At 36.9% G+C, this 12,170-nt stretch overlaps 1 protein-coding gene across 5 annotated transcripts in view; it reads left to right on the top strand.

Annotated features, from left to right (window-relative positions):
• EZH2 (enhancer of zeste 2 polycomb repressive complex 2 subunit) overlaps positions 1 to 12,170 on the top strand; it is a 45,117-nt gene that overhangs the window by 9,207 nt on the left and 23,740 nt on the right. For 3 of the 5 annotated variants that reach the window (XM_042886514.1, XM_042886512.1, XM_042886511.1), the window contains exons 2-4: positions 8,193 to 8,316; positions 8,820 to 8,948; positions 11,439 to 11,555. In XM_042886514.1, the coding sequence (XP_042742448.1) occupies positions 8,200 to 8,316; positions 8,820 to 8,948; positions 11,439 to 11,555 (363 nt within the window). In that variant the 5' untranslated portion in view covers positions 8,193 to 8,199. Of the gene's footprint in view, positions 1 to 2,019; positions 2,163 to 8,192; positions 8,317 to 8,819; positions 8,949 to 11,438; positions 11,556 to 12,170 lie in introns of all 5 variants that reach the window. The other 2 variants (XM_042886515.1, XM_042886513.1) reach the window with 2 other exon arrangements.

Below are 12,170 nucleotides of genomic sequence, written 5' to 3'. Positions count from 1 at the left end.
AATCAGTGTGATCCTCGGTTTTGAGACAGCAGGCCCAGCACAGAATTGTCTTGCATAATATTTTAGATTGGCAGGGAAATAAGATTATCTGATCCCGTCTCCCTCTCAGACAAGGCCAACCCTGAAATTGCAACAGGCTATTCAGTGTCTTTTTCGCTCCACTTTTTAGGTGTTTTCAAGAATGGAGATTCCAGGATCTCTCTAAGTATGTTGCTCTGCTGGACTGTACTCAAAGTGAATAATTTTATCTCTGTATTGAAGTGAAATCCTTGCTGAGACTTGCTTGTTGCCTCTTGTACTCCCATTTAGCATAGATGAGCATGTAATATAAGGCTGGAACACTACTTCTGTGATCATCTGGCTTTAGCTCTGACTTGTGTAAGAAAGCACACTGCTCATGGAACTGAATCTTTTATGCATTTGTTGAAATTCTCAAAATGACTCTTCCAATTTTGATAAAAAAGGCAAAAGCATTATGCATTTGAAAGATTCTGTTTAGGAGGTTGCGTTCCTGTATGTGGTTTTCTTAAATAATTTTTCACTTCCTATTACTAATACAGATCTAAGACTTCAAGATGATGGTTCTGTCAACTCTTAAAAAAAAATTACTGTTGATTTGGAAAAAAATAGGCATACATATACATATATATTTCTGTGTGTGAGGCAGGACTGAACTATAAGACCCAGAGTACATTCCTTAATCTCACTTAAAGTGCTGGCAGTCAAAGGAAAAGCATCTCTACTTGGAGCTGGCCTCCTTTGGGAGTTTTTCAGTGAGCCCTTATCCTTGGTAAGGGGTAAGTTCTTCCTTCTTTATTACCTAATTATGCCCACTACCTTTCTTGAGTGATTTGGGAATGGGTCAGTGGCAGCTATATCCTCTGCCTTATACAAGACAAAATGTGCATCTTGAAAAGTAGTCACATAGAGGTAGATCACCATATTTACTCATTTGATTGTGCAAAAACTCGAGGGGAAAAACAAGATTACATGGTGTGAATGCGTATGCTATATGTGGTATGGAAGAGCAGTGTTCTAATGCAGGAAGATAAGATGCTCTAGCAGATTGCTGATGCTGACAAGAGCAGCTTTACTTTGTTCCCTTAGCCCTGGTTGCGTGGCACTTCTTCCAGTTTGGGTGCTAATCAGGCCAGCATGAGTAACTTTGACTGTTTGGTCCAATTAGGAAACTGTATTTTGGGGGTAGGACAAGTCTGATATAGCTGAACTGATCACTGCGCTCAAATTTACCGTATATGCCATGTAAACTCTGTCTGAAATGCTGAAGTATTTACACAGATGATGAAAAGGTGTATGGTGTTTTAAGGTCCTATTCCTCTTCCCAGTCCTAGCCAAGAAATACATTAGGATGTATTTGTCATCAGCTTCTAAAAGCAAATGGGTAAGTAAGTGTGCTTAGCTTAGGTTAAGCTGAAATACTTTTCAAAGTTAAATCATGTTAGGCAACTGTTAATACATTTGTAATTAGATCGTGCATGTGTCAGGGAGGAGGGAGGGCACTGGCCTCAAATCTGATGACTTTCAAGCTATTGTTACACCAAAACATAATACTATGATGACAGACTGCTGATTTTTAAAGGGATTTCACTGCTTAAACTTTAGTGTTGCAAGTACTAATTGCAAGTAACTTAACTGCAGTGAGAATGGTCATAATAAATTTATGGCTATTTCTAGGTGCAGACTTCCTGCTTTCAGTGATGCTGTTCTACCTGGAAGATCTGTCTGACTTTCATTGGTCTGTCTTGCTCTAGGGCTGATGCTAAAATGTTTTGCTACCTGCACTGCAACTGAAACGCAGGCTGTTAATTTTTGTAAGCTGGGGTATTTTGACATAAAGGGAGAGTGAGAGCAAACATGCTGAGAATTGGATACTTACAGGCAGACATTTTCTTCTCAGATTAAGGCTGTGGTGCTGGTATATCTGAAACTGTTGATTGCTCTTGTCCTTACATTAAGTTTATTAAACTTAATCATTTTTTTTTCTGTTGGTGATAGCAGTTTCCATCTCTTGAGCAATGGAGTGCATTCTTGCAGAATGTGGAATCCTGTTAGAGTTGGTCATGAATGTTAGCACCCCACATCACTCACAGCCACTGACGTTCCAAAGAACGAGGAAGAACAAGTGAGCTGTTGAGAGTTGGGTACGTAGCCTAGATTCATGGATTAATCTACTTCTTTGCTGCACTCTTTTTCATGATATCTAAGAGGTTAAGCGTTATCATTCTGCTGGCATTTGTTTGGCCAAAGAATGCCGCAGCTGGATGGGTGGCTTCATTAATGTTTCCTGTTTCTAGCTGGTAAGAATAATTTTAATGTACTGGTACATCTCGGTGACGGAGAGATGATGTGTCTCGATGGACATCCCTGTTGGAAGCGGGGCTGGTCTGAACTTCTGCCCTCTGCAGTTTCAGTTCTTTGCCTCTTGTTTCTGCTTCAGCGTTGCTCTCTTCCCTTTGTGTTGATTCAAGTATTTCTGTGGCTGCTGAACAAGCCTGTTTACAGAATTGATTTTGTTGAAAATTTCTATTTAAAAATGAAATCTGATGGGCTGTTCAGACAGATTTTTTTTTTTTTTTTTCCCCTGACCTAGTTTGATTAATAGAATCTTAAGTACTTAAGCTCTCACAAGAAAGGAGGTTGAACAGAGGTGGGGATGAGTGATGTAGGGCCTCTGATACAGAGGATGTATGTTTTTCTAGGCAAAACTGATGCCAAACAATGTCTGAAGATGGTTTAACTTCAGAATAACAGATAATGTTAGATACGTCTTAAATGAAGTATTCTCAGCACTGCAGAACTTCAGCACAGAAAATAGCATAAAGTATGTTTTAAAGCACAGACATGTACTTGGTTAAAATTTTAGAAAGTTGAACTGCACTGTAAAATCCTGTGTTTCTATAACATAGAATAAAACGCTGCAGTGTATTCTCAGTATACTGTGACTAATTCTATGAAGAGTGAGCGTGCTGGGTTTGGATAGCGTTAATAAACTGTGCTAGTTTTTCTTTTGTACCTGCCTAAGAGTCTTTTGTTGGTGTGGATTAGCATCTGAAGTACAGAAGGTGGCAGCAGCCTGGGGAGTATTTTTCTTTACATGGAAATAAGACTGCAAATTTACTTAGATAAATTTGAAAGAGATTTTTTTTTCTTCAGAAAACCTAGAAAGTAGAGCAATGAGCAACTGCAGAAGTTCTGTTCATAGCGCAGCTGCAAAGGCTGTTCATGCGCTAGGAGCGATTTGTCCCCTCACCCGCTTCTCTTGCTTAACATGTTAGCAACTCTGAAATGGCAGCAACAAACACATTTTCTTGCTTTTCCCAGGAGTAGAACTGTTTCTTGACCATAGTTTTTTCACCAATCTGCACACTATTAATGAAATATTGGAATAATTGAAGGAGACAAATACTTGCCCTGCAGATTATAGCAGTAATTTATAATTAAATTTGATACAATTTTTTTGAAGCCTGGCATTATGCGTGTGTTTTACTGATGGTTTATTTTCATGTGCTTGAGAATTGCAGGAAGAGTCTACTGGAAGCTGCTAACTTTAGAATAGATTCGTTAGTATTTGCTTGTTCTTTGTTTTGGGTGTGTGAAATAAAATACTAAGGAGTACATTTCCAAGAGTTTCAAGTAATAAAGTTTGGCTAATATAGTTGATAAATGCATAGCTGCAGTTAAGCAATCATTTAGCAGTACTTAAACGTTGTTACTTAGTGCTGTATTAAATTTTGCAATTGAAAAGTGATTTGAAGTTTTTTTATCGGATGATTTTTGGAAGTTGAATGTTCTGGAAAATAGACATTTAGTTGTACTCTGAATATATTGATTTTGGTACTTCACATTTGGGTTTTTTGTTAATTTTCTAGTAGGATGGGCTTTATTTATTTATTTATTTATTTTCAGGTTTATGGAGAGGTCCTCTCCATCTTTTTTTCTCTTCTGTTGCTAAAATTCTGCTTTTTGAGCTGAATGTGAAAATTGCCATCAACTATGCTGCCTGAGCTTTGTTTCATTTTTGTCTTAAGCAGAGGAAAAGCATATGAAGTATGCTTACACTGAGGGACATAAATGCTGTCTGTATCTGCTAACAGCTTACAGTTAAAGAGCTAGTCTGCTATTCCAGAGCAAACCAGCATGTGAAAGCAGCAATTCCTTGTGGTATAATTGTGTGCACTATTCTTCTTCCCAATGTTCATCAGAGCTCCTAACAACTCCTTCCTGATTTATAGTCCCGCACAAATTGCTTACGTTACCACTGTGTGTAGAATCATAGCATGGCTGGAGTTGGAAGAGACCTTGAAGATAGTCTATTTTCTGCCCAGGGCCCCATCATCCAGCAGATTGTTTTAGGGAAGAAAAAAAACAAAAAAACAACAAACACCACAATTGTAAAAGTGAGGCTTTCACTTACTCTTGGTCAATTTCATCCAGCTTACCGTGCGTGCCTTCGTGAAGAGTGGCTACAGCTCAGCAGGCACTGTTGGGAAAGGTGGGCTGATTGTAACCTGCTGTTGCTGCTGAGGAAATCACTTGGATGAGTATCTTCACTGTGTAGTACTGAATCTAAATGAGCCATCGCTCGGGATGCCATACATTGTACATTAAGCCAGCTCAGATGTATGGTTTGAGCTTACTAGTGCATCCAGTCCAGAGAACTTGATGGAAGTATGTCACAGGATTCATGTCATCACTGAGGTTAAGGGGGTCTGGAAGTGTGATGCAGTTTTCTGAGTTGGGCTGTGCAGTTCTGTAAGCTCCCCTAGAACTTGTACTTAAAGCAAATGTGGATGCATGCACAACTGGCTTTATGTGAGGTTCTTAAAGTCCTGAGTTCCCCAGACAGAATTATTTTATTCTTTCATTGCTTCAGGCCCCAGAAAACGATTACTTGATTGTTCATTGGTTTGCATCAGCTTAAACATGCCATTTCTCTGTTGCATTTTATATTCTTTTTCCCTTCATACTTTCAGCGCTGAAGATGTTGGTTAAGAGTGATCTGAAGTGCAGTATTTTATCACTTTATGTGTAGGTTTAAAGTAGATGAATGATTTTTTCAGTTTAGATCGACTTGCTGCAAAGACCTGAGGAGTTGTGCTATGCACAGTATGTTTGATTCTTAAGGATCTCAATTTCTGAGCAGTCAGAAGATGATGTAATTTGTTACATTTTGAAATATAGTGTAATATAAAGCCCAGTTGTAGATTTAATAACAGCCTTTTAAAAATGCAGACCCTTGCATTTATTCCCCATTCTTTTCAATTTGGAAATTTTTATTTTTCTGAAATTTGACAGGGTAGCCAGAGGAGCTTAAGTATAGTTCTTGACAGTAATGTGACTGCTTGAATAGACTGCCTAATTTATAGAATTGTCTGTGTTCTTGTCTTGCACTGATGGATATTATCAAAGTGACTAAAGAAAAATAGGATGCTATTTTAAATAACTTTTTGTTTTCTGGGGGTAAAACAGTAGCAATTTGAAGTAATATTTTTTCTATACTTTATAGTCTCTTGTTGTGAATTCCTGATATATTGTAAACACTGTAGCTGCTGATGCTTAGTAGTTGTCTGACTTAAGCTAATGCAAGTTTTTAAAAAACTTTCTGTAAAAGGACCTTGCACATAAATTAATTATGAAACACTTAACAGAGTTTATTTAAAACACAAGCATGTGTATTCTAGCACACTAGTTTCTTGTTGCCTTTCATTTCTAGCTATGCAAGCATGAATGGGAAAAAAAAAAAAAACAGCAATGCATTTCTTTGTTTTGATGGTGCTCTGCTTCAAATAACATCCTTCCTCTCTTTAGAATGAATCTGTAATGGCTAATCCTATCCACACACTTAGTTATACTGTAAAATCATTATGCCTGTGGCGTGGAGGCATTTGTAATGTTGCAAGAAATGGAATAGATGAAGTGGCAGGGGAGCTGGAGAGAAGGGTGTGGGAGCACAGGAGCAGGCAGCATGGGGTCGCTTGAGCTCTGCAGCATTGCGCTCTTGGAAGGGCTGGCTGGGTATGAGGAGCATTGGACCCAAGGACTTAAGGCTTTGCATTTGGGCAGGGCGCGTGCATCCCTTGCTTTTCATGTAATGAGGATTATCTGGCCTGGAACGAGAGAACTCGTCTGTCCTTGACTGGCCAGGTAGAAGCTAGAAGTTCTTGGAGGTGACTTGCTGCATTTCTCAGCCTTCCCTGTTTTGTGGAGGGCATGTGAAGTTCTGGCAAGGTTTTCCTCCTGAGAATGAGGCCAAATAAGATCAAGATTACTTCAGGAGGTGAGCTTTCTCTAGAGATGGTATTACTGTTTTGGAGTTATGCTTCCTTTCTCATATTTGTTATGGAAATGGTATAAAATGCCCATAAATAATAACTGAGTTGACTGCACAATTTTCTTCTAGATAAAATTTTCAGGACTTAAACTGTTAAATTATTTCTGTGGACTCTCTGTGTAAAGAAAATGAAGAAATAAGAAAGAAAAATTTGAGACAATAGAAATAGCTAGCAGAATCCAGAAAGGATAATCAGACAGAAGGAGGAGATGGCCTGGGGGCTGTCTGAATCAGACCATTACACAAAAACTATCTACTATTTTGTAGTTTGTTAAAATGGAAAATGTTTAACATTATACTGTCTTAAGATAGGTGAATTCTTACAGAAGGAAACCTATCTTTTTTTTTTTTTTTTTTTTCATTTCTTACTCATGATTCTGCATAGGCTATGCTTCTCTATGCAACTCATCCCAGTTTCTGAAGCTTAGTTTCTTAAATGCATGTTGGGTTTTTTTTTGACCAACCTTTTAGTTGGTGTTAATAAAATACCACTGACAATTCCTATAGTCCTCATATAAACGCGTCAGACCAGCTGCTCTATTGGAATTAACTCTGTCCTGTATGAAAATGCTTTTTTCTTATGGCTTGCCCTCCCCATTCTGTTTTCATTCTCCTGAGATTGAAGACAAAAACAAACAAACAAACCCAACAAACAAAAAGCAAACCAACAGCCAATTATTTCTTACGTGTTGAAATACTGTAGTTCTACCTTGGAGATGTTTCAGCTGTCCAGAAATATACAAATGTAGTTCACTTGCTGCCATGGATTTATGGGCTGGTAGGGGCCAGTCCCAGAATTGAGCCGCACTGGCCCATAAACCATTGACACTTCTTTTGAAAGACTTCTAAAAGCCAGTATTGGAAAAAATTTTCTCATGGTTTTTCAAGATTAACATTATACAAGCTTGGATCTTTAACTCATTGCATTACATTGCAAGTAATTTCTGTGCAACTTGTGTCTGTGTACACTTCCTTTTCACTCAAATGCTTTCTCTTACTATGGACTTAGCATTTACAAGGACATTCCTAGGCTTTTTTAACACTTATTTGTCTTAACGCACTCTGTGTATCCCAGTTATCTTTGCAGATTAACATTATTACTTTATCTAGAAGAACTTTTTCATAAGCAACTTAGCAGAAGCAATATTGTATTTTTTATTTTCTGTCATTTATTTGCCACCTTCCAATCAAGTTAGTTATCCATGTTGTACCCCAGACAGCATCTTGAAACTACTACAAGAAGAATGTCTTGTAAGTCTCGTTGCTTTCAGAGGAGTGGCCAGAGTGTGCAGTGTGTGTATCATCTTGTCAAGTACAGAGTATTATTTTCCTTCCTATTTTATCATATCATTTAGCAGTTGTGTTTATTACTGAGAAACTGATTATGCTGGATTTGTTTTTTCTCTTGGGTTTTAGACCATAGTTTTGGGATTTTCTGAGACTGTTTCAGCTATGTGAGGGAATGATGAGAATTCTGGTTATTTTTCTTGTTGTTAGTATAACTATATGTGGTTTCCATATAGATCTGTGTTTGATGGGTAGGCCTTTCGTGACAGTTTAATTTTCTTTGAGAAAACAGTAAGTAGCAGTTAGTGGTGCTTAAACCAAATGTTGAATGGCCTGTTGATTTGTAACTAAAATTACTTTTTTCAGTGTCTATCACTTAAGTATGAGGGGGTTGTTGTTTGGGTTGGGATGGTATTCAAAATGCATAGTTGGGCACAAAAAGGGTACAATAGATACTGAAGAATTGTCTCTGTCCTGCCCTTTCCATCACTCTTCTAACTTCCTTTGTAAGCAGACTGGTTTGGTAGTACTAATACGACACTGTTTCTTACAGGTTAATCATGGGTCAGACAGGAAAAAAATCTGAGAAAGGACCAATTTGTTGGCGAAAACGTGTAAAATCTGAATATATGAGACTGAGGCAGCTCAAGAGATTCCGACGTGCAGATGAAGTGAAGGTATAGGATGTTTTGATTCTATTGTCTAGTGTCTGTTCTCAGAATTGATTTTCTTAAGTACTGAGTGACTCTGTAAGTTGTCCTGTGTTTAGCACCTGCAATAACAACTTCGTGAATGTCTTTGTTAATACTGAAAACTTGTCTTAACTCTAATCTTATAAGCAGGTGTGTTACATTTGTATGTGGTTGAATCGAGCGTGCTAAGCATCAGAAGAGACTGAAGAGAGAAAGTATGGCAATTTGTTTAGCCACTTTCCTAATTCCATTTAGAATTTAATTCGGTGCTGAACCTTTAGATCTCTAAACATGAGATCTTCTTTTCAGTCCAAGAAAGTGATAATGAAATCTATTGAGCCTGACTGACATTTAAACAAAATTGGAAGAATTTGATGTTGAGAACTTTTTAAAATCTATTTGCATTTTTAGTGAATGTTGTGATTCCTTAAGATTTAGCAGGTGTCTTCATCTTATTTGTAATATTCACAATTGTGGTTAATTTTTAGAGTATGTTTAATTCTAATCGTCAGAAGATACTGGAAAGAACTGAAATCTTAAACCAAGAATGGAAACAGCGTAGGATACAGCCTGTACACATCATGACTTCTGTGAGCTCTTTGCGCGGGACCAGGGAGGTTGGTTAACATGTGTTGTGGTAATTCCACTTACAAGGTTGTTAGCGTGTTTTTGTTTGATTAACCGGAAAGTTGGCTCTTCTTTCTTTTCTAGTTTTACATGACTTCTCAGCCAATTTTTTTTTCTTAGAAGTAAAGGAATAATTGATGTCCCTTAGGTGACTTCTATCTGAAAAGCAGTAAATAAATAGTGGGTTGCATAGCTTTGAGCAACACACAAGTCTGAATCTTATTTGGATTGTACTTCAACATCCTTTTATCCTTTTGTCTCTCTGATATTGGAAGTCTCATATTGGTCCTTGATGGACCAGTGGTACAAATGAGTAGATACTTTGGTTCTTACTGAGTTAAAGCACGTGGAAGCTGTCAATGCAGCTATTTGAATAAATCTGCTTTATACTAAGTAAAGTCATTTAAACAAGGATGTTCTGTAAGAAGCGAATTCTGATGACAGCCTGCTTGGGAGTTCAAATTGGCAAGTTAGTAGCTCCTCTCCAACTTCCAGTTTTAAGTGAAGGTTCAATTTATGTTAGTTGCACTTCTTCAAATTAAGACAGTTTGATCATGTGTAATAATCTGAAAAGCTAGTTCTTTTTTAGTAGGATGAGAATGAAGATTTTACTGTGAACAGGTAAAGAAAAAAAAATCAGACAAAACCACAACATCTTTCTATGGAAGAAAATCAGCCAGACTTACGCTTTCATAACTTTTTAGAGGGAAGCTGGTGTTGTGTATATCAGGAAGGTGCATTTGTGTGCTTCACTATTTTCTTCGTCTTTTTAAAACTTTTTTGTAGCCTGGCTCACTATTTTATGTTAACACCCTATGTGAATCGATGGAGCACACTAAGTACTGTATTTAAATGCAGTCTGTCTTGTGAATTGGAAGAACTCTAATGCTTGATCTAAGATTTCATTTAAACCACTCCACTATAAATTATGGCAAATGTAAACTTTTTTCTTTCTTAATGTGCCTAATTTCTTCATAGTTGTATAGAACACTGGCTGGTTTTGTTACCTGACTGAAACTTCTTGAGAAAGTATGGTTTTGATTAAGACTGTGGTGATACAGGTTTTCTCCAGTGGTTAGCCCAGTGAGTGTCAGCCAGAAACCTTAATATGTTCTGTGTTAGGCTAATAAATATCAAGCTGAGTTCTGTACCTAAACAAGGGAAACAGTCCTAAATGCATTCAGCCATTTTAACTCATCTTTGGAATTGGAGGTCTCATGTGAACAGTAAGCTGAAAGTAATTATTTTTTGCTTTTGTATTTTTCTCTAAGATTAAAAATTTGCTAGAAGACTGGTAGATAGAAAATATACCTTCTTTCAGGGCGATGTTGTAAAGCAGTATCATAATATGGTATTTTGAGTATTTGTATACATGGCAGAAATCTAACTTCATTGCCTACAGATCTTAAATCTGAAACAAAAACCAAACAAACCAAGAAAAAAGATTTTAAAAAAAAAATCTAACTTTTGTCATTCTACTGGGTACTGTCTCTGTATGTTGTTTGTTATATTACTTTGTATATTTCTTTAGAAATGTGAAGCTCTGTTCATCTTTCCCTTCTGGAAAGGAGAAAAATCTCTTGTCTCCACTTCCATTTTTCATTTCAGGTAGCCATGAGAGCTATTCTAAATGTAATTGTACTTAACTCCAAGTCTTCTTTGTACTTTCCCTGCTATTGTATTTTCCTATCTGCCTTTTTTCATAAATTTTTTTTTGGGATTTTCCATATTGTTCCTCAAATTTGAGAAGAGCTGATCTATTGACTAGATTGGAGAGTAACCCAGAAGTTATTTGTATTCTGTGATGTGTCTGGTCTTTGGAGGCTGCGTAAGTCTCCAAAAAGAAAAGAGTCCCACAGCTGAAAAAGATGCGTTCTGAGCTGAATATTGAATCTTTTTTTCCCCTCTATTCTTTGTAAACAGTAGGCATAATCAAAGAGTTGAGGATAGGATAAAGATAAGAAGTCGATATCAGGGAAGCGGAGCAGGAATTGACAAGAGCATCTTTTTCCATAAGGTGTCTTGATGGTATTATAATACTTTTTTAACATATATTATACATGATTTCTGCAGTGAATTGATCTGAATTCAACTGCCACCCTGATGGCTTGAGTAAATAGTCTAAGACCAGCAACAAGTATTAAATCTCTTCTGAAATGCCTGAAATAGCTTATTTTGTAGCTGAATAGTTTGAGTGAAATACTAAATACCTTAGAACAGCCATTTTACTATCATGTGGAGGGGAAAAAAAACCACCACCGTGATCTGTTAATAAAGGTACCAAACCAGAAGTAATTTCTGCATCTTTTTTCCTTCTAAACTCATTCTTATTATGCCCTGAAAGTCTGATTCATTTTTCAAAGATGGATCTAGCTAGTTTTGATAAACACTTGCTCTGTTTGTTGTATACTTCCTTTGTTTGTGTTTTTATTTTTTTCTGAAGTTGCTATTGTAAGTGTAACTTCAACCTCTGATTTCAGTGCTCTGTTACCAGTGACATAGATTTTCCAAAACAAGTAATCCCCCTGAAGACTCTCAATGCTGTTGCTTCTGTGCCTATAATGTATTCTTGGTCGCCCCTTCAACAAAATTTTATGGTAAGTTTAAAAAAGTGGTGTGGGAAGAAATATGGGTGAAAAGGGAGGAACTTACTTTCACTCTTAGTTCTAAAACTATCATTAGTTGCAAACTAAGTCTATATGTTTAATGCTCCTCAGTATCTCTAAAACACTGCTTTAAAGAGAGCCTTAATGGCAGGTGACTACTCATATTGCACTGCCTTTTACGGATGCAGCTGTGAGCGTTTATGTAACAATAAGCATTTTCTGAGAGATATCAGTATTCTCATTTAAGACAGTTGAAGAACATACCTGTAGTGAAATGGTAATTTCAATGGAATAGAAAGAATTTAACCCTTAATTAGTCTTCTCATGTAATGGTGATCTTAGCAACCAGATGCCTTTTCTTACAATGAGCTTTGTTGTGTGTACATACAGCCTTCATGTTAATTTTCTTATATAAATATCTGACTTATTTGAAAAGGTTAACTTATTAAAATCTTTGTCACTGCTTTGTGCACAGTGGCTTATGGTTATTACAGCAATCATAGCAAAGTGATCTAAATATCTAATTTTATCGGTATGTTCAGAGTTCCTCCACTTTTTTCTTTTGTTTCTACTTGCTTTCATTTTGTCATTATCTGAGTATTTTGC

Source organism: Lagopus leucura, unplaced genomic scaffold, assembly GCF_019238085.1.
Source record: "Lagopus leucura isolate 7727_CA_CO unplaced genomic scaffold, USGS_WTPT01 Super-Scaffold_100058, whole genome shotgun sequence".
NCBI classification, from domain to species: domain Eukaryota; kingdom Metazoa; phylum Chordata; class Aves; order Galliformes; family Phasianidae; genus Lagopus; species Lagopus leucura.
Note: the sequence above shows the minus strand (reverse complement) of the source record. Positions and strands in the feature narration are given on the sequence as shown.